This window comes from Dama dama, chromosome 14 (assembly GCF_033118175.1).
Source record: "Dama dama isolate Ldn47 chromosome 14, ASM3311817v1, whole genome shotgun sequence".
Lineage (NCBI taxonomy): Eukaryota > Metazoa > Chordata > Mammalia > Artiodactyla > Cervidae > Dama > Dama dama.
In genome coordinates this window covers 21439004-21460834 of record NC_083694.1, presented here as the reverse complement: position 1 = coordinate 21460834, position 21831 = coordinate 21439004, and the positions used below count along the sequence as shown (strand labels likewise).

General features: G+C 39.1%; 1 protein-coding gene across 1 annotated transcript in view; it reads right to left on the bottom strand.

Annotated features, from left to right (window-relative positions):
- Nucleotides 1-19267, bottom strand: part of IARS2 (isoleucyl-tRNA synthetase 2, mitochondrial) — a 42519-nt gene extending 23252 nt beyond the window's left edge. The window contains exons 1-12 of the mRNA XM_061160064.1: nucleotides 18933-19267; nucleotides 17135-17257; nucleotides 12374-12533; nucleotides 11368-11516; nucleotides 11234-11283; nucleotides 11043-11152; nucleotides 10865-10955; nucleotides 10405-10520; nucleotides 5197-5366; nucleotides 4176-4266; nucleotides 2312-2463; nucleotides 21-181 (exon numbers count right to left, since the gene is read on the bottom strand). Of these exons, the coding sequence (XP_061016047.1) occupies nucleotides 21-181; nucleotides 2312-2463; nucleotides 4176-4266; nucleotides 5197-5366; nucleotides 10405-10520; nucleotides 10865-10955; nucleotides 11043-11152; nucleotides 11234-11283; nucleotides 11368-11516; nucleotides 12374-12533; nucleotides 17135-17257; nucleotides 18933-19199 (1640 nt within the window). The 5' untranslated portion in view covers nucleotides 19200-19267. The remainder of the gene's footprint in view (nucleotides 1-20; nucleotides 182-2311; nucleotides 2464-4175; nucleotides 4267-5196; nucleotides 5367-10404; nucleotides 10521-10864; nucleotides 10956-11042; nucleotides 11153-11233; nucleotides 11284-11367; nucleotides 11517-12373; nucleotides 12534-17134; nucleotides 17258-18932) is intronic.
- Nucleotides 19268-21831: the final 2564 nt, after the last annotated feature.

Here is a 21831-nt window from a genome sequence, read left to right as displayed (position 1 = left end):
AAATTTTGAAAGAGTTCTACCTGTTGATCAAGACTTCATCTTTTGTCTTATGATGAAACACAGGAATTGGAACACCCCAAGCTCTTTGCCTTGATATGCACCAGTATGGCCGCCTATCCATCATTTCAACCATGGCATTCAATGCTGATCCAGGAATAAATTTCACTTTTTTCAACAATTCCTGCAATTGATTCACAAATCAAGTTCAGTGAGAGAAAGCAGAACAAATGTTCTAGAACTCCCATTCTTTATCCTGATACAGTTCCTTATTTTGGAATTTTAAAGGCATTTACATGCCCACTCTCCCTGCCAAAGAGAAACTAATCTAAAAAAACCATAGATTTCAGAGCAAACAAGGAGATATTAAAACAGGGCCACAAAGGATCTAATAAATAACATCTAGAGCAGATTTCACCTTTGAAGGAAGTGACAAGCGATTTTATACTAATTTCCAAGCACTCCTAGATCAAAACTGGTAATAACAGGTTTAGTAGAAGTACTACACGTTATTAAACTTCAGTTAAACTCAATTCAAACTTGATTTCCAGGATTCTTTTTTAAATGTTTAAGAAATAAGCTCCTATCTTAGGTTGACAAATAAAGGATATTGAAATATAACCTTAAAGAAAGAAATATAACCTAATTTTACTTAGTATGGTTTCCAACATAGAAAACACTTTCTCAAAATAAGTTACTTATTTACTTACTGTCTCAAGAACTCTCCTTCCCTCCAACTCCCCCCCACAAAAGCTGTAAACTACTGGCATTTGATTTCCTTTATCAGTTAACAAGAAAAGAATTATATAGTAAAACGTTTAAAAATATCCATAAGTGAAAACATGATAAACTCCATTTCAAAGTTTCAACAAAGAAGTCTCTCTATTCATTTAAAAAAAAAAAAAAGAATTTTTGTATTTTCAGAGTGTGATTAAACAGCTTCCTTGCTTATCTGACCAGAAATCCCCTCCCCAAAGCCTTTGTAAGCAACACCTACAGGTAGAATGGCAATATTTGCAATTTATTTTGATTAAAATTTGAAGAAATGTGAATACTGACTGAATATTTGACTTAGTTAAGGAATAACTAATATTTTTAAGGTGGTAATAATGGCATGAAAATTATATTTTAATTTTAAATGTCAGATATATATGATGAAATATTTATGGAAAACATAATACCTACAAGTTGCTTTAAAATAATCCAATGGGTAGGAAGTGTAGATAATGAGTAGGGATGTAGATAAAAATAAAACTGGCAAAAAAGTTGATTATTGTTGAAGTTGGGTGACAGAAAGATGACAGTATATTACTTTCTCTATTTCTGCAAAGAGTCACTTAAAATTTCCATAAAGAAGTTAAGAAAACAAACTTGTCTTCAGCGTATTGCATCAGCATCAGACTCACATGTTCTGCAACAAAAATCTGTGCAGAACTGAAAGTCACAAACTACGTTTACAGGTAAGAAAAACAGGCTTTATAGAGAAATGTAAAAAAAAATACAGAACAAAACAAAGGTACAGTCCATAGCCCAGCTCTCCAATCTACAAGAATGTAGAAAGTATACACTGCCTCCACAGCTCTGGCAAGGGCCCCAAACTGCCAGGGCAACAAATGAACCAACTAATAACAGCAATGCTATACGCAAGCTGTAAAGCAAAATATCTGTACACTCAGCATGGTCAACAAATATATATTTGAAAACCAAAAGCAAAATATGTTGAGCTCTTTCATTTAATAGAATCAAGTTATTCATGAGGTACACACACACACACACAGATACATCTATATATTGAATGAAAGAGCTCAAATGTACATTAATATTTAAAATGCCAGCTATAAAGTATTTATTAGCTCAAAGAAATAGCTTTTCACATGAATTGTGATTTCAATTTTAAGGAAGCCAAGGGTTTTAAAAGAGTTTTGGTGAATGCCTATTACGTGCCAGGCACTGTTCTGGGAACTCTTATTCACTTATCTCATGAGGTAGGCGTTATTATCACCTTTATATAGATGAGGAAACAGAGGTTCTGAGAGTTTAAACAATTTGCTGAACTCAAGTCCTAACTCTATGCTACTTTCATGACACTGGGCAGGAAATCAGAGCTAACTAATTAACCTCTTTAAGCATGAGTTTCCACATGTGTGCTAGGAAGGAATGGAGAAACCCAAGGTCCTTCCAGATCTAAAATTCTACAATTTTATGAAACCAATTAATTCCTTCTACCCTCAAAATCCTACCCCAACCTCACAGATAAACCTTTCATCCTGAGGGAATGAGAAACCCAACCCTTACAGTAGGATGCCCTTTATACCTTGGCGGTAGTCTTAATATCCGTGATATTTACAAACCACTGCTTGCTGGCACGAATAACTACTGGTTTCTTAGTTCTCCAATCATAGGGATAGCTGTGTACCAATTTTTCTTCTTTCAACAAATTCTTTGCAGCCTGAAGCATCATTATAACTTAAAAAACAAAAAACAACTTACATTAGACACAATGAAAAAGTACTATGAAAACCCTAATGACTCTCTAAACTCCCAGGGAGTACGGAATCTGGGCCAATGGTGACAGTGAGAGGAGCCATCTACCAAGGAGCAAAGGCATAATCTGGGAACCTCCCAACAACAAAAGCAGAAACTGCAAAACCTTCATCAGGCTCCAAAGTATGCCATTCCCATGGGCTCTTCTCAGAGACGACAGAACACACCTAGAACTCTACCTGTCAAATTCAGAGTCACAGTCTCTCATACTATGAATCTTAAAATGGTCTCCAGGTAATCCAAAGGAACCAGGTAGACTGGGTTGAATTTTGTCCCCTAAGTCCTTGCCCCTACGACCTGTGACTGTGACCTTATTTGGAAACAGGGCCTTTGTAGATGCAGTCTGCAACTAAGATGGGGTCACACAGGACATCCCTGACAGCTCAGTGGGTAAAGAATCTGCCTGTGACACAGGAGACACAGGAGATGTGAGTTCAATCCACGGGTCAGGAAGATGCCCTGGAGAAGGAAATAGCAACCCACTCCAGTGTTCTTGCCTGGGAAACCCATGGACAGAGGAGCCTGGCGAGCTACAGTCCATGGGGCCACAAAGGGTCTGACACGGCTAATCGACTGAACCAGCCACACTGGCTTAGAGTGGGCCCTAATTCCAGCTCCTGGTGTCCTTGTAAGAAGAAAGCGTACACACAGAAGGGACACACAGAGCCAATGACAGGGGACAATGGGGGCAGACTGCAGTGATATAGCTATAAACCAAGGAAAGCCAGGATTACCAGGAGCCAACAGAAGCTGCTGCTGCTGCTGCTAAGTCGCTTCCGTCGTGTCCGACTCTGTGTGACCCCATAGACGGCAGCCCACCAGGCTCCCCCGTCCCTGGGATTCTCCAGGCAAGAATACTGGACTGGGCTGCCATTTCCTTCTCCAATGCATGAAAGTGAAAAGTGAAAGTGAAGTCGCTCAGTCGTGCCTGACTCTTAGCGACCCCATGGACTGCAGCCCACCAGGCTCTTCCGTCCATGGGATTTTCCAGGCAACACTGGAGTGGGGTGCCATTGCCTTCTCTCAACAGAAGCTAGGCAGAGGCAAAGGAGGACCTTTTCACAGAGCTTTCAGAGGGAGCAGAGCCTGGCTGACACCTTGATTTCAGACTTCTAGCCTCCAGAAGTACGAGAGAATGAGTTTCTGTTGTTCTAAGTCACCAAATTTACGGCAGTTTGTGACAAGAGCCTAGAAGAATTAATATACCAGATCTAACTGGCCTCAGTCGTGGTGTGGGCAAAGAAAGGTATTCATAGTGTAGGTCAGTGATATAAGAGTTATGAGAGTGAGAGTGTTTGATTCAGTCAACATCTAGCCCCAAGGTTGACTTCATCCTTTCACAAAACTTACACTGCTGATGACTATCTCTATTGTCCTAAAATAACACCACTCCCTGCTGACTGACCTGATTTGATTAAACAAGTAGGGCAATTCAAAGTGAAAGATGAAAAAGTGCCAAACTCCATTTTAAACCATGTGGCAAAATAAAATATAATTTCAGCTTTTTGCTTCTGTTAAAAGTGCAAGATGAGAGAATTGTCAGCAAAGATTACTGCTGGCTGCTTCTCAGGAAATGCATATTTACAATATCAACGTCAAAAAAAACCCACAATATCAACATATACAGGACTCACCTGCATCTGTTCCCTCTTCAAGAACAGCTTTGTTTTGAAGTTCAGGACCTGCAGCATCTGTGAAAACTCCATCTTCATTCACTAAACAATCCTACAAAGAGTCGTTCTGAACAATTAAAATAAAGCATCAAGACTTTCTATCTTATGACAATATCTGGCAAAACAATATATAATGTATAAAACACCTCATTATAGTCGAGTCTTTCATTGTACTAAAAACTTAGGTACTACTTCGTAGTCAATCAGACTTTGTGAATTTAAACACTTAAATCACCAAAGGCAAACTGTATTACTAAAGCACATACCAAAAATTTAATAATAAAAGTAACAAGATATACTAAGAACTTCTGTTAACTTACAGATCTATGGCAATGTATATACACTGTGATGATTTTGAGACTTGTCTTTAACTAAATGGAAAAACTTGCTAAGTAACTCATGTGTAAAATAAATTTTGAGGATGGTTTAGTCTGAAAAAAATGGCTCTTTTGAGCTATCTAGTATCCCAGGTGGCTCAGTGGTAAAGCATACACCTGCCAATGCAAGATACGTAGGAGATGTGGGTTAGATCCCTGGGTCAGGGAAGATCCCCTGGAGCAGGAAATGGCAACCCACTCCAGTATTCTTGCCTTGGAAATCCCATGGACAGAGGAGCGTGGTGGGCTACAGTCCCCAGGGTTGCAAAGAGTTGAACATGACTGAGCAACTTAAGCATGCATGTACATAAGCAAAACCCACTTGCCATTTTTCAGGGCTTGACAGTAATTTGTCTATGTGACTTAATACGTGGAAAAAAAAAATGCCCCCATTTACTATGTATTCAATTTCAACTTTGTGCCATTTCTATGCTGATTCTAGGAAATGATCCTTAATTAGTATGAGTTAATGAGGTATTGCACAAAAGCAATTCACAACTACGAAGACAAAAATGATCATTGATTATCAAAAAGTAAAGATGTTAGGGTTTATCACTCCAACTCTACAAAAGCAATTATTAAAAAGGAAAAAAGAGAAGCAATACCGTGGACAAGTTGTGTTGAGAAGCTACACTGTAATCTTCCATACCATGAGCTGGCGCTGTGTGAACCAGCCCTGTTCCTTTCATCATGGTCACATGATTGGCAGGCAGAAGAGGAGACTCCCTCTCGGAAATTAAAGGATGAGCACAAGTACCATTTTCCAAATCCACACCTGTGGGCAAAGAAAACCACAACTGAGAGTTATTTTATATGGCGATTCTTTCACCTCTTTAAGGAAAGCAACAGATATCAGGCTGAAAAGAGCAAAATCTGAGACAAGGCTGGGCTCAAATTCTGGCTTTCCCTTTTACCTGTGCTGTGACTTTCAGGAATCTATAAAATGTAAGTAATTACAGTTTGTATCTCAGAGGTCTGCTGTGAGGATAAACTGGTTGGTACATGTCAAGCATTTTGGGTAACATATCACAATACTTGCTGCACTGTAAGTGCTTTAAAGTATTGGTAATTATTAAAATAAATAGATAATCAAATGAACCCAAGAACATTTCCCTAATTTATGTACAGTTGTGTGCCTTTTAGAACAGAGGACAAAAAATTTCTAGATCAATGGGTCAGTGACCAGCAGGTTCTAATACTATCTCTGTGGGAACTCATTGTTGTTGCTTTTCATAATGTTACCCTGAAAAGATCTGATCAATAAAACCTGACAGTTACTGGGTACCCACCATATACTGGACTCAACATAAACTCTTACCTAACCTTCATAATAGTACAAAACAGCTAACATTATCTCCAATTTACAAATCAGAAAACAAGAAAATATAGGCAATTTGTCTGAGGTAACATGGCTAACAAATGACTGAATTCAAGTTCAAAGGCAAGTCTGACTCTAATATTCCACATAACTCTAGCCCCTTTAATAATATACCACACCCATCATCTATGAAGTTTTCTGTTGTTGTTGTTATCGTGTAATCACTAAGTCATGTCTGACTCTTTATAAACCCATGGACTATAGCCTTCCAGGCTCCTCTGTCCATGGGATTTCCCAGGCAAGAATACTGGAGTGGGTTGCCATTTTCTTCTCTAGGGGATCTTCCTGACCCAGGGATCGAACCTGCATCTCCTGCACTGCAGGTGGATTCTTCACCACCGAGCCACCAGGGAAGCCCTCTACACCATTACTGTTTCCCAACTTCACTCCCTCTTGAGTTGAGCTCCACAAACTAATCTTTCTTTCATATATTCTAAAAATAAACAGTTTCACGCTTTAAAACAATTTGCTGGTTCAACCCATCCACTTAACCAACATATTAAATAGGTCTGTTTATTCTATCTAGTCTCTAGCATTAATAACTGAAGAATGGTCAATGCCCCCTTATGCCTCAGATATTCCCCACAAATCATTCTTCATCTTTCCAAGCTAAATGATATTTAACTTAAAAAAAAAAAAACTGCCTTTATAAATTTCTCCACTTCTGTGATCCTTTTTTCTAGCCATAGAGCAATAAAAACTACACAGCCTATTCATACCACCAGAAGAACAACACAAATCTTTTTTAACTTTTGACATTTCATAGAAAACACAGCCCTTTTGCTGACTTCATTTTGCTTAAAACAGGGTAAGAGGCGTGAGAAAAACTGACATTCCCTTATAAAATCCTGACAAAACTCCCTTTTCTGAAGAAAATCACAAGCTTTCCCTGCTGTCTCACTTGGCTGACTTGGCATTTTATAACCAGGAAATACCTGAATTACTAGGAAAATTACTTTAGGATGCATTCTTTTCCATGCAAATTTTAATGCTGTTAAAGGAGACAACGGTCAACACTGATTTTTAGAGAAATCAACTCGTTAGCGTGTGTTTTGACTCCTTTCCTCGAAATCAGACTGACGAGTAACACCATTCTCAGTATGGAAACCACAGCTTTGGAGCAAAGTACATTTCATCTGTGAACTTTCCTTTAGCCCCAGTACTTAGTGCTTATGCTACTTAATACTCTTCCTCACCTCCCAACAAAGATCCCCAGATGATTCGTAAGAAACAATTCACATTTCTTTCTGGAAAGGAAATCTACCCCAAAGAAAATGTTCCATTTTATCTGCTCTACATTCCTACTACTTTAGTAAAGAGAGAGCCAGCTGTTCCGAGATTATTCAGCCAGAAATTAAAAGTATGCAGACTGCTCTGAAACGTGGTGGCTCAGAGTGGCGAAAATCCATCAACTCTCCACACAGCGATCATTTAAAACAGTGAAGCAGCCTAGAAACAGGATCTTTACATTTAACCTGATACTTTCACAAACCTTTGAGCATTCCATTTAACTTCTGTAACAACATCTAAAATGTCAATGAAGTCTACTATCTTCCGCACTTAAAAAAGAGGTGGGCTGTGATGAATAATACTATATTGTATATTTGAAAGCTGCTAAGAGAACAGAGCCTCTTAAAAAGCCTCTTGATGAAAGTGAGAGAGGAGAGTGAAAAAGGTGGTTTAAAACTTAACATTCAGAAAACTAAGATCATGGCATCTGGGCCCATCACTTCATGGCAAACAGATGGAGCAACAATGGAAACAGTGACAGACTTTATTTTGGGGGGCTCCAAAATCACTGCAGGTGGTGACCACAGCCGTGAAATTAAAAGGTGCTTGCTCCTTGGAAGAAAAGTTATGACCAACCTAGACACCATATTAAAGAGCAAGAAATTACTTTGCCAACAATGCCTATCTAGTCGAAGCTATGGTTTTTCCAGTGGTCATGTATGGATGTGAGAGTTGGACTATAAAGAAAACTGAATACCAAAGAATTGATGCTTTTGATCTACAATGTTGGAGAAGACTCTTGAGAGTCCCTTGGACTGCAGGGAGATCCAACCAGTCCATCCTACAGGAGATCAGTCCTGGATGTTCACTGGAAGGGTTGATGCTGAAGCTGAAACTCCAATACCTCGGCCACTTGATGCAAATAACTGACTCATCTGAAAAGACCCTGATGCTGGGAAAGATTAAAGGCAGGAGAAGGGGACGACAGAGCATGAGATGTTGGATGGCATCACCGACTCAATGGACATGAGTTTGAGTAAGCTCTGGGAGTGAGTGATGGACAGGGAAGCCTGGCGTGCTACGGTCCATGGGGTCACAAAGAGTCGGACACGACTGAGTGACTGAACTGAAGAGAACAGACCTTAAAAGTACGCATCACAAGGAAAAACCTTTGTAACTACACATGACGATGAGGTTAACTAGATTTATGATGATCATCTCACAATGCATACAAGTATCAAATCATTATACCGAATGCCTAAAACTAATACAATGCTATATATCAATTCCTTTTAAAAAAGAGGTGAGTGAAGAGTATGCACTAAAGAATATACCAGATCCTCTAACTTACCTCTAACTTACTGAATGCACCAATAAGATACAAATGGTATTAAATCCGAGACATTCTAAAGCTTCTTTTATGCCTTTGACATTAAATACTTTTTGATTTTTATTAAGATTGTTTAAACCTCTAACTGGCTTATATCTGAACCGATATATTTTGAGGTCTTCTCTATTTAGCTGGATAATCTTTCCATTTTTGAGTATCTCTAACTTGTGATTTTTTTCTTTCGTAAGAAACTCAAAGATATACCGTCCCTAAAGACAAAGGTAATTTTAAACTTCCCTAGATTTCCATAGTTATATTTCAAAATCAGCCACTACTTTAGGAGTCCCAAATTATAGCTTACTACTGTGTGGATCACAATAAACTGTGGAAAATTCTGAAAGAGATGGGAATACCAGACCACCTGACCTGCCTCTTGAGAAACCTGTATGCAGGTCAGGAAGCAACAGTTAGAACTGGACATGGAACAACAGACTGGTTCCAAATAGGAAAAGGAGGACGTCAAGGCTGTATATTGTCACTCTGCTTATTTAACTTATATGCAGAGTACATCATGAGAAACGCTGGGCTGGAAGAAGCACAAGCTGGAATCAAGATTGCTGGGAGAAGTATCAATAACCTCAGATAAGCAGATGACACCACCCTTATGGCAGAAAGTGAAGAGGAACTAAAAAGCCTCTTGATGAAAGTGAAAGAGGAGAGTGAAAAAGTTGGCTTAAAGCTCAACATTCAGAAAACTAAGATCATGGCATCTGGTCCCATCACCTCATGGGAAATAGATGGGGAGACAGTGGAAACAGTGTCAGACTTTATTTTGGGGGGCTCCAAAATCACTGCAGATGGTGACTGCAGCCATGAAATTAAAAGACGCTTACTCCTTGGAAGGAAAGTTATGACCAATCTAGATAGCATATTAAAAAGCAGAGACATTACTTTGCCAACAAAGGTCCGTCTAGCCAAGGCTATGGTTTTTCTAGTGGTCATGTATGGATGTGAGAGTTGGACTGTGAAGAAAGCTGAGCGCCGAAAAATTGATGCTTTTGAACTATGGTGTTGGAGAAGACTCTTGAGAGTCCCTTGGACTGCAAGGAGATCCAACCAGTCCATCCTAAAGATCAGTCCTGGGTGTTCATTGGAAGGACTGATGCTGAAGCTGAAACTCCAGTACTTTGGCCACCTCACGCGAAGAGCTGACTCATTGGAAAAGACCCTGATGCTGGGAGGGATTGGGGGCAGAAGAAGGGGACGACAGAGGATGAGATGGCTGGATGGCATCACCGACTTGATGGACATGAGTTTGAGTAAACTCCGGGAGTTTGTGATGGACAGGGAGGCCTGGCGTGCTGCGATTCATGGGGTCGCAAAGAGTCAGACACAACTGAGCAACTGAACTGAACTGAAGGATTCTTTTGATAGAAATGCTATCTTGGAAATAACTTTCAGAATTTATTCAATTTCCTAATAAAAGTCATATAGCCCAAAATAAATGTATTTATTTCCTTCCTTGCTCTTTTGATCAAATCAGATAAAAATAATTTTCAGTAATTTACTTTTGAATAAAAATTTAAAGGAAAATTTCGACATTTTATGTTGTATTAGAGGACATTTTTCTAATTTTCCACTGGATATTTGTCAAAAATTTTTTTTCAACTATTGTGACTCTGTCAATGTTCATATTTTCTATGCTCCTATCATGTTTAATGTATATTCTTCAGTTTGATCAATGTAAAATATATTCTAGAAAAGTAGAAGCCATATTTGTTTCATTCACAATGAGCGATGTTCAGCAAGGTACTGAACTCAGATCAACCCAGTATTTTGATGACTTTGACTGTCAGAATATCTGTAAATCCTCACCTGAAAATGTTGAAATAACCTCAAATGTTCTTCCCAAAGTAGAAGCAACAGATGTTACTTTATCTGCACCTAGAATGTATAAGTCTCCAGATGAGGAACACTTCACAACAGCATACCTAAAATAAAATTGAGGCGTAAGCTACTAACAGTGAAAAAGGAAAAACCACAGATAACATTTTAAACGTTCTATGTCACTTTAGAAAAACTAACTTTAAGATCAAAACAGTGCTATTTTCAAAGGACTTCATTCCTTACATTTGTTTTCTTTCCCAAAGAAGCTGGAAAATAAGGTCTTAAGTAGAATTCTCTAAAGCTTAATAAAATCTATATGAACATAAAAACTAAGTGATAATTCATTAATTTTAAGAGGATAATGAGGGTGCAATAAGATCAAACTAATGCTAAAAATTGGAGCTGATCCTATTTGTGGATAAAACAAAAATTGCTATAATAAACCTACTTTGATTCTGGCATGTAACAAACAGCTTGATTGGCTGGAATTGTCCAAGGCTGTGTGGTCCAGACTAAAACACTAACCGGAGATGAACCATCTGTGAAAATGAAAGTTCATATATGCTAGCAAATCTAATGCTTTAATTCCTTAAGTTTAATAAACTCAAGCAATGGATAAATCTTACCTAGAAGAGATGCCAACTTAGGAGAAGGGTTCAGGAGAGGGAATTTTACATATACTGAGCGACTGACGTGTTCTGGGTTATATTCAAGTTCTGCTTCAGCCAACGCAGTCCTAAGGTTTAAAAACATTAAACATAAATATTTGAAAGTCCCACAAAATTCTCCACTTTAGCTACCCAAAACACATAAATACCTTGATGAAGGAGACCAAAACACAGGTTTGTAAGATCGATAAATCAAGCCCTATAAAAGACAAAGATATATGAAAGCTGGAATTCTGTAACATGTAATTCAACATACTCAAAGGAAAAAAAAAAACTTTATTACCTTATCATACATTTGGTAGAAAATTTTCAACTGTCTGGCCTCGTATCTTCCATCAAAAGTATAGTAGCAATTATTCCAATCTGCCATTATTCCCCAGCGAATAAATGCCAATTTCTGTTTCTCAATTGCTGCTTTGGCGAATGATCTAGCTAAAATCAATAAACAAAAAGCCTTTTGAAAATGAGTTAAAATTCTTGAACACGGTTTAGCATATATCTCTCTAAATGCAGGTATTACACACAATTTAGACTATAAAAATGTTTAAAAGTAAATTTATCCTGAAAGTTAAAAGTGTTCAGCAGATACCTACAACAAATTCTAAAATTAACTAAAATTTCAAAAGTTAAAATTTTGTTACCAACTCTTCCATTAGTCAGAGATCATAAAATGATCTTATGTTTAAAAAAAACAAACTGGAAAAGTTACTCTTCTTACTTCATAATTTAAGAAAAGGTCAGAGAATAATTTTCATTATATACACACACACAAAATTAATTAGTGCAACCAATCATACTGTCTCATAAGGAAGTATGAAATCTTCAAAATCATATCCAGTTATACAAGTTTAACAGATAAGAACAGACGAGTCCTCCTTGACTCATGCTACTGAAGGAAAGGACCAAAAAAGAGATGTCTAAAAAAATTTTAATTTAAAATTTACTTTTGGTTTAGGACCTAAAATAGGTCAACAGGTTCTAGCCAAGAAAGTAAATAAAAACACTGACCAAAATAATAATTTCAACAAAACATGAGGGCCAAAGAATTGAAAAATGTACTTGGACGTGCTCACAAACCTTTCCTTCATTTCTGAACATAAGTTCTCACAAAAGTCAGTTACACAAAATCTGAATTTTCTGTGACACAGTGGTTTTCAACTGATCTCATTATAAGCGAAAAAACAATAGCAAAAAACAAAAATCAACAGGTGTCTTTGACAAAGCCCTGACTTTTCCAAGGAACCAGGGTTTACAAATAACATTTTAAAACAGAAATAGAGATTAATTACCTTTCTCTCTAATTTCCATAGCTGAAAGATTCTGAGCTTTTCCACCAAGTTCTGATAATACTTTCATTTCAATGGGTAACCCATGACAATCCCAGCCTGGCACAAAATGTATTTTGGAACCTCTCATCATATGGTATCGATTGGCTATGTCTTTCAAAATCTGCAAAGATGAAATGATAATCATCATTCATACAAAAAGCATGTGGCCTACAACTTATGTTCTCTTAATATCATTTTAAAACACTAATAAAGTCCAAAAGGATTTATATAGAATTACCTATTAAATCTACCAACTTATGTTCTACATAAACACAAGCATAACAAATATCTGATTTTTAAAATGTCATTAACTCCCCCAGGAAGAAATGAAATTACAAAAGATTTCAAAGTGAAAAACATTATATCCAACATTATTAATTTTTTTAAGTTGTAGTATGCAAATAAGCAATCTATATCACTCTTTTAAGAAATAATTTGAACTTCCTAAAAATCAAAGTAAAAAATTACAACTTGCTTTACTCTCATGGAATAAAATTATTTATGTAAATTTAGCTCATAAATATTATAGAATCAAGGCAGAATTTATAATGCCCTTGGAGTATGAAATATTATGCTTAACTCTGTTATTACTAAAACCCTAAATAAAACAGTAGATCTCTTAGTAAAGTTCTGTAACTGTTTCTTAGCTCATTTTAAGATACTAGTGGGCAGCAGATTTTTTAAAAAATATATTCCCACTGAAAAATGGAGGCTCAAAGGCAAAGGACAGATTTGGCTCCAGGTTCAATTCCTTCTTCCCAAAATTAAATAATGCAATAGTGCAGAAAAATATATCTTCCCTCCCATGTCTCTCAAAAGTAGAAACGATAACACACATTCCTCTTACACCTTCTATGTAAAACTCCTTCAGACTTCTTACCAAAGGGCAGGGGGCCTTGTGATCTGGGGGTAGTTATATAACAAAAACATTCATCTACTGATACATACTTAATATTTGTACACTCTTATGTTACATTGATCAATATAAATAACATCCTTCCCATTTATCCCTATTTGAAATTGTTTTATTTATTTAATTATCTGTCCCTTCCTGGGAAAACATAAACTCTTTGAAATCAGAGATCCCATCTGTCTTCATCTGTAAACTCCCAGCATGTAGAATGGTGACTGCCACTATTCATAGCTCAGTTGGTAAAGAATTGCCTGCAATGCAGGAGACCTGGGTTCAATTCCTGGGTCGGGAAGATCCCCTGGAGAAGGAAGTGGCAACCCACTCCAGTGTTCTTGCCTGGAGAATCCCATGGACAGAGGAGCCTTGCGGGCTGCAGTCTATAGGGTCGCAAGAATGGAACATGACTGAGCAACTAAGGACACACAGACTATTCTACAAGCACTTAACTAAATAAAGGAAGTTATGCACACACGCTTAGAGTGTGATGTCTCACATACTCGTCACTAGCCACCAGCGGTAATAAGCATCAAAACTGGCCAGTCCAAATTGAGATGTAAATATACAATATATACCACTGAGTGAAAAAAGTTAATCCCCCAAAACTGTATGATTACATTTATACAGAATTCTTGAAATGACAAAAATATAGAAGTAGACAACAGATAAGGAGATGGTGGGAAAAGAGGGAAATAAATATAGCTATAAAAGAGCATCACGATAAAAATAAATGAGAAAAAAAAAAAGAGCATCTTGAAGGATTCTTGATGGAAATGTTTGGTATCTTGAGTGTGTCAGTGTAACATTCTGGTTATGATATGGTACTACAGTTTTGCAGGATGTTACCACTGGGGAAACTGGGTAAAACGTATACCGAATCCTCTCTCTTTTTTTCTTAACAAATGCACCTGAATTTATAATTACGTCAAATATAAACTCTAACTAAAACAAAATTTGAATGAAATTGTTTTCAAATAGCATGTACTTAAAAAAAAAAAAAGCACTTCAGTTCTGTCCATTAAAAGAAATTAATGCTTTTTTTTTTACCATCTGATGTAATATGTCTAATAATTTGAAAATGAGCTATCAAGCAGCATGATTTGGCCTCTGTGGAGGCAAACAAACTTCATACTAAAGAATGTGCAATATGTGTAACACTTTTGAGATATGTTACATATCTCAAAAGTGTTAGAAGTTTTCAGTACAATTAAATGGTCTAACACAATGAAAGAAAGTAAGTGAAAAATAAAGTGTTGGTTGCTCAGTCATGTCTGACTCTTAGGGACCCCATGGACTGTAGCCCATCAGGCTCCTCTGTCCATGGGGATTCTCCAGGCAAGAATACTGGAGTATGCTGCCATGCCCTCCTCCAGGGGGATCCTCCCAACCCAGGGATCGAACCCAGGTCTCCCGAATTGTAGGCAGGCGTTTTACTATCTGAGCCACCATGGAAGCCTGGTCTAATACAATATGTAATACATATTATAATTCTACTCTAATAGCAATACTGACTTGTTCAGTGACCAGATTTCTGGTGGTGAAAATACAGACAGATGTCCAAGGCCATGCCCTCTCCAAACTTTCCATTAAAGTATACATAGAAATAAAGGACTGAAAAAAATAAATAAATAAAAATAAAGGACTGAAAAATATAGTAAATAAATTGTGGTACACACTCTCTCAATGGAATGCTTCTCTACAATTATTGACAATTAAAAAGGAATCAACTATTGACATCATAACAGCGTGTATGAATATCAAACATTGTACAAGTAAAAGAAGCCAGACATAGAAGAATCTGTTATAATTCAACCTATCTGAAATTTTGCAATTGGCAAAAAAATTATAGCAACAGAAACCAAAAGAGTGATGAGGGCAGTAAGCCTTCATTCTAGAAGGCCAGCATCACCCTGATACCAAATCCTCACTTTATCCTCCTCAAACACATAAAGAAAACTCACCTGAAGTCTTTGTACTTGGCACTGTGTGTGTGTATACTCAGTACACACACAAATGGAGTGAGTTGTCATTTCTTACTCCAAGGGATCTTCCCAACCCAGGGATCTAACCTGTGTCTGCTGTGTCTCCTGACTTGGCAGGCAGATTTTTTACCACCTGAACCACATGGGAAGCACTTAGCTATTGCTGTTGTCGTTCAGTCATGAAGTTGCGTCTGCCTCTTTGCAACCCCATGGACTGCAGCACACCAGGCTTCCTTGTCTCTCACTATCTCCTGGAGTTTGTGTAACTGGGTCAGTGATGCCATCCAACCATTTCATCTTCTGTTGCCCCTTCTCTTCCTACCCTCAATCTTTCCCAGCATCAGTGTCTTTTCCGTTGAGTCAGCTCTTCACATCAGGTGGCCAAGGCATTGGAGTTTCAGCTTCAGCACCTGTCCTTCAATTAATATTCAGCATTGCTTTCTGTTAGGATTAACTGGTTTGATCTCCTTGCTGTCCAAGGGACTCTCAAGAGTTTTCTCCAGCAACACAGTTTGAAAGCATCAATTCTTCAGTGTTCACATCTATATATGACTACTGGAAAAACCATAGCTTTGACTATATGGACCTTTGTTGGCAAATTGATGTCTCTGCTTTTTAATATGCTGTCTAGGTTATTACAGCTTTTCTTCCAAGGAGCAAGCATCTTTTGATTTCATGGCTGCAGTCACCGTCCACAGTGATTGTGGAGCCCAAAATAATAAAGTCTGCCGCTACTTCATTTCTCCCCCTACTATTTGTCATGAAATGATGGGACCTGATGCCATGATCTTAGTTTTTTGAATGCTGAGCTTTAAGGCAACTTTTTCACTCTCCTCTTTCAGTTAGTTATACTTACCCCAAATACCCCACAGCTTACCCTCTTGCTTCCTTGAGGACCTTACAGGAATGTCATCTTTTCAGTGAGGGGGGTATCCCAGATCAATTTAATAAAACTACACTATGCCCAACTGACCCGCCCTATTAGTCTTCCCTGTTTTTATTTTCTTCTAAAGTACTCATTACTACAAATAATGTGTGTATTCCTATGTGTGTATATGTCTGTCTGTATGTGTGTGTGTGTGTGTGTGTGTGTGATTGTGTGTGTGGGGGGGGTGGGGATCCCACATATACAACCAAGCAATTCTTGGACATCAGCAGGGTGTCTGAGAATTAGCATAAATGGGGTGGCATAAATAGGAGAAATATCTTTCTCACTATTCTACAGGCTGTGGAGTCCAAGATCAAGGGGCTGGCAAATTCAGTATCTGGTAAGGACCCCTTTTGGGTTCATAGACCTCATTTTTCCCACTGTAACCTCACATGGCATAAGGGGACAAGGGAGCTCTCTGAGGTCTTTTTAATTAGGGCTTTTAAGCCCACTGATAGAGGGACTAGGTTTCAACAGACGATTTGCAGGGGGAGGGAGACAAACTTTCAGTCTATGGCAACTATCTACCATATTAAACATTTTACTTATTTATCTTTCTGTGCCTTCCTGTTTAGATCACAAGCTCCATGAAGACAGGACTTATTCTTATTTTGTTCACTGCTATTCCCAGAGTCTAGACAATATCTGGCACATAACAGATGCTCATTAATTATTTATTGAATAAAATGATATTTAAATAATGTAAAATAAATTCAAAGCAAATACCAGTGATGTTAGTTTTCACACAGTACTAAAACTGTTCATTGATACTTTCTATTAAGACATTTCAGTTTATGTCAATGCAAATTTACATGATTGTCATAACGTCAGAATATACTCCTTTCCAAAGTGTATTTACATAAAGATTTTCCTTCACATCTTATAACCAAAATTATAATTACCTTATTTAAAGCATGTCCAACATGAGGGTCACCATTTGCATAAGGAGGTCCATCATGAAGACAAAACTCAGTCTTCACTTTTCTTTCTCTTTGCCATGAATAAAGTTCTGAAAATCCACATTTCTGTTTAAAAAGAACAATAATGTCTGCACATCACATAAACACATACTCGTGAACTTGCCATAAGTAACACTCAGCACCTGCTTATTTCCTATCGCATTCCAAAATATTCAACTCTAAAACACAAGGTGAGTTTTCTAAAATGCACATCTTCCAATTAAAAAATAAATTTAAGAATGTTTTATCAAAAAAAAACTTTACTCCTAATAACATAAAAAATAAATAAGATACACATCTGAGTACTTATCTCTTAAAACTTTTCAATAGATACCCTGCAGACTTCAGTTTAAAGTCTAAGTTCTCTATGAAGGTATACAGGACCCTACAAAGGTTTGTGCTTATTCGCCGAGAGTCGTGTCCAACTCTTTGCAACCGCTTGGCCTGTAGCCTGCCAGGCTCCTCTGTCCGTGGGACTGTCTAGGCAAGAATACTGCAGTGGGTTGCCATGCCCTCCTCCAGGGGAATCTTCCCAACCCAGGATCGAACATGTGTCTCCTGCACCGGCAAGCATTCTTCACCTCTGCACCACCTGGGAAGGCCTACAAAGGTTTAGTACCACAAAAATTCTCAGTCAATGTCTCAGAACTCCCTCCCCCTGACTCCATGTTGAAATCCCCCACTACACACACACACACACACACACACACACACACTCTTTCTCTCATATCTTATTCCTGCTATGCTCTGGCCTCAACACTTGCTACTCTCTCAGTCTGGAAAAACACTGACTGCAGCCCCACTCCCCTTCCCTCACCTTCTGTGTGATGTAGGCCAAGTTACTTTGCCTTTGTAGGCCTATCCCCTCATTTGAAAAAAAAAGTTAATAATATTCAACCCACCAAGCTTGTGTAAAGATTATACAAGAAAATATCTGAAACTGTCACAATTCCAGAAATACAGAAAGTACTGGACGGAACACTTAAAAAACTAGATGGCCAAAACAGGTTTGAGAGTCTAGAACTCTGAGAGCTGTCCTAAGAATATTTAAGCTAAGCATATTTACTTAACTAAGATATCCAAAATATCAGGGATTTTTAAAGACCCTAGAATTACACAAACTAACAAGTGAATTTCTGGCCTTAGAAAGCTCAGTTTAATACAGGAGACAGAGGCACAGGTGAGGAACAGGACACAGATGAAGTAACCATGGCTACTTAACCCTTCAAACAAGCCACCTTCCAACTAGCGACCTACTGATACCACAAAAGTAAGCTTCAACTTCTTCTCATGATCGCATCTTTATATGTGTACATGTTAATTTACTTTAAACAAAATCACTGTCAAAGAGTCCAAATTCGACTAGTTTCGTATAAACTAAAACAGGAATTTCTATTCCATCCATGCTATCTGAGCATAGCTGTTTGACCGCTAGACTTTCCTGGTGGCTCAGACGGTAGGTGGCTCTGCCTACAATGCGGGAGACCCGGGTTAGCATTCCGGTCTGGAACCTGCCACCTCTAGGGGACTTGTCTAGAGGTTTCCGCACCTGTGTTTTGACCCAGTACAACCTGTGGGAAGTGCATGATTCCCACCGGTCTGATCGCAACACCTCTGGACCAAGAGGGCCTGGAGCCTGCGGCCGGGCCCTGCCCTGCCCTGCCCTGCCCTGCCCGGGATGTGGGTGCCCCAGGCGTGACTCCAGGGAGGCCCCGCTCCCGGCCCGCAGGCCCGCCCGTACCTGCTGGATCTCCAGCTCCGTGTCGGGCTGCTGGCGGCCCAGCAGCTTCATGGGGAAGCTGGTCTGCGGCAGCAACACCGTGTCCCGATAGCTGCCATTACTCGAGTTCTGTGGCTGGTTACTGGCCCCGGTGACTGACCGCACCAAAAGGCTCCCGGTTGTCCCTCGCCAGCGCGGCCGACAAGGAAGGGGGGGTGGCACCCACAAATTCCAGGCCGCGGCCAGGGCCGCCGCCCCCGGACCGCGAGGGCGCAGCCCCCAGCGCATGGCGGGCCAGACCAACCCCAGGGTCCGGGTGGACGCCGGGGCCTCGGCTCCGGCCGGGCTTTGTGGAAACAGGGAGCCCAGAGCACGGGCGCGGGCCTTACGGGAGTGCGCACGCGCGCGGGGTGGGGAAGGGGCGGGGACGCGGCGAGGGGCGGGGAGACAGGGGACCCAAACACCCGGATCCGGGCTGCAGCCTCCCCTGGAGCGGCGCTGGCCACGAGAGCGGGAAGAAGTGTGGCCCGCGCCCCAAGCTCACGTTTCAATCGCCGCGCGTTCCTTTTAAAGTTTATTTTATTTAATCCAGTATAACTAACATTACCACTTTAACATGTAATTCATTTAAAATTATAAACATAATATTTCACATTCTTTGTCTTCATTCCAGGTCTTCGAAAATTGCTATGTAATTTACACATATAGCGTATCTCCGTCCATTTGGACGGCTGCTGCTGCTGCTGCTAAGTCACTTCAGTCGTGTCCAACTCTTTGCGACCCCTTAGACGGCAGCCCACCAGGCTCCGCCGTCCCTGGGATTCTCCAGGCAAGAACACTGGAGTGGGTTGCCATTTCCTTCTCCAATGCAGGAAAGTGAAAAGTGAAAGTGAAGTCGCTCAGCCGTGTCCGACTCTTAGCGACCCCATGGACTGCAGCCCACCAGACTCCTCCGTCCATGGGATTTTCCAGGCAAGAGTACTGGAGTGGGGTGCCGTTGCCTTCTCCGTCCATTTGGACTACAATTTGCCAACTCAGTTCAGTTCAGTCGCTCAGTCGTGTTAGACTCTTTGCGACTCCATGGAAACTGCAGCACGCCACGCTTCCCTGTCCATCACCAACTCCCAGAAATTGCTCAAACTCATGTTCATCCAGTCGGTGATGCCATCCAACCGTCTGAGCCTCTTGTCGTCCCTTCTCCTCCCGCCTTCAATGTTCCCGCCTTCAATCAGTGTTAACATCAGAGTCTTTTCCAATACTTTGCATCAGGGTGGCCAAAGTATTGGAGTTTCAGCTTCAACATCAGTCCTTCCAATGAACACCCGGGACTGATCTCCTTTAGGATGGACTGGTTGGATCTCCTTGCAGTCCAAGGGACTCTCAAGCATCTTCTCCAACACCACAGTTCAAAAGCATCAATTCTTCAGCGCTCAGCTTTCTTTGTAGTCCAACTCTCACATCCATACATGACCACTGGAAAAACCATAGCTTTGACTAGACGGACCTTTATTACTTTGCCAACAAAGTAATGTCTCTGCTTTATAATATGCTGTCTAGGTTGGTCATAGCTTTTCTTCCAAGCAAGCATCTTTTAATTTCATGGCTGTAGTCACCATCTACAGTGATTTTGGAGACCAAGAAAATAGTCTGTCAGTGTTTCCATTGTTTCCCCATCTATTTGCCATGAAGTGATGGGACTGGATGCCATGATCTTAGTTTTTTGAATGTTGAGTTTTAAGCCACCTTTTTCACTCTCCTCTTTCACTTTCATCAAGAGGCTCTTCAAAAAAAAAGAAAAGAAAAAAGAGGCTCTTCAGTTTCTGCCATAAGGATGGTGACATCTACATATCTGAGGTTATTGATATTTCTCCTGGCACATGATGGAATATTACTCAGACTTAAAAAAGAGTGAGATTTTGCCATTTGCAGCAACATGGATGAACTTGGGGGGCATTATACTAAGTGAAATGTCAGAGAAAGACAAATATTATGTGATATCATTTATATATAGAATCTAAAATATACAACAAACTAGTCAATAAAACAGAGAAGAAGCAGACACAAATATAGAAAAACTAGTGATAGGGGCAATATAGCAGTAGAGAGAAAAATGTTATTATGGGATTATAAGAAACTATGCATGAAATTTTTGAAAATTGTAAAGCACTATAGAATTTAATGAATCTTCCTTCAATTTAAAAAACAGTGAAAAGAAAGCATATGAAACTAGTGGGAAAAAAGCAAAGGCCTGAGCAGATGGTTGTGGGGTTTTTCAGTTTTTTTCTTTTTGAGCAATGGGACTGTGGTCAGGGGTTATTTATTTAATTTTAAAATGTTTAAAAATAAAGTAGCTTTGTTAATATAAAGGATACCTTTAACAATACAAACTCCATGTTCCCTTTGATAATTTTTCTTACCCTGAATTCTACTCTGATAAAACAGTGAGTTTGGCTTTCTAAGGAATCAGAAAATTTGTCTTTAAATGGATGAGTTTAAACAATTTACCTTTATTGTTACAACTGGTACGTTTGCTATTAACTCTGCCATATTATTTTATGCTGTCATATTCTAATCACAGTGTCATGGTTTTGAATACTGAAAAAAAAAACCAAAAACAAAAAACTGCTGCTTTCACCACGGGTCAGCTCTCCCATGCACCAGAAATGCAGCCTAAATAAACACACAGACAATTTTTGTTTTGGCTTCTTTTAACTTTTGGCAATGGAATAAAAATCGTAATTAGGTTTTTTTTTTTTTTTTTCCGATGCCTCAAAAAGAAAAACAAAACAAAACAAAACAAAAAAACTAATATGGTACATCCTACCAGAAAGAGAGAAAATCTTCCAGGACTTATCATCAGGCAAATGAAAGAGTCACAGGCACTTTTAAGAATCTGGTAAGTGCTTTAAAAAAAAAAAAG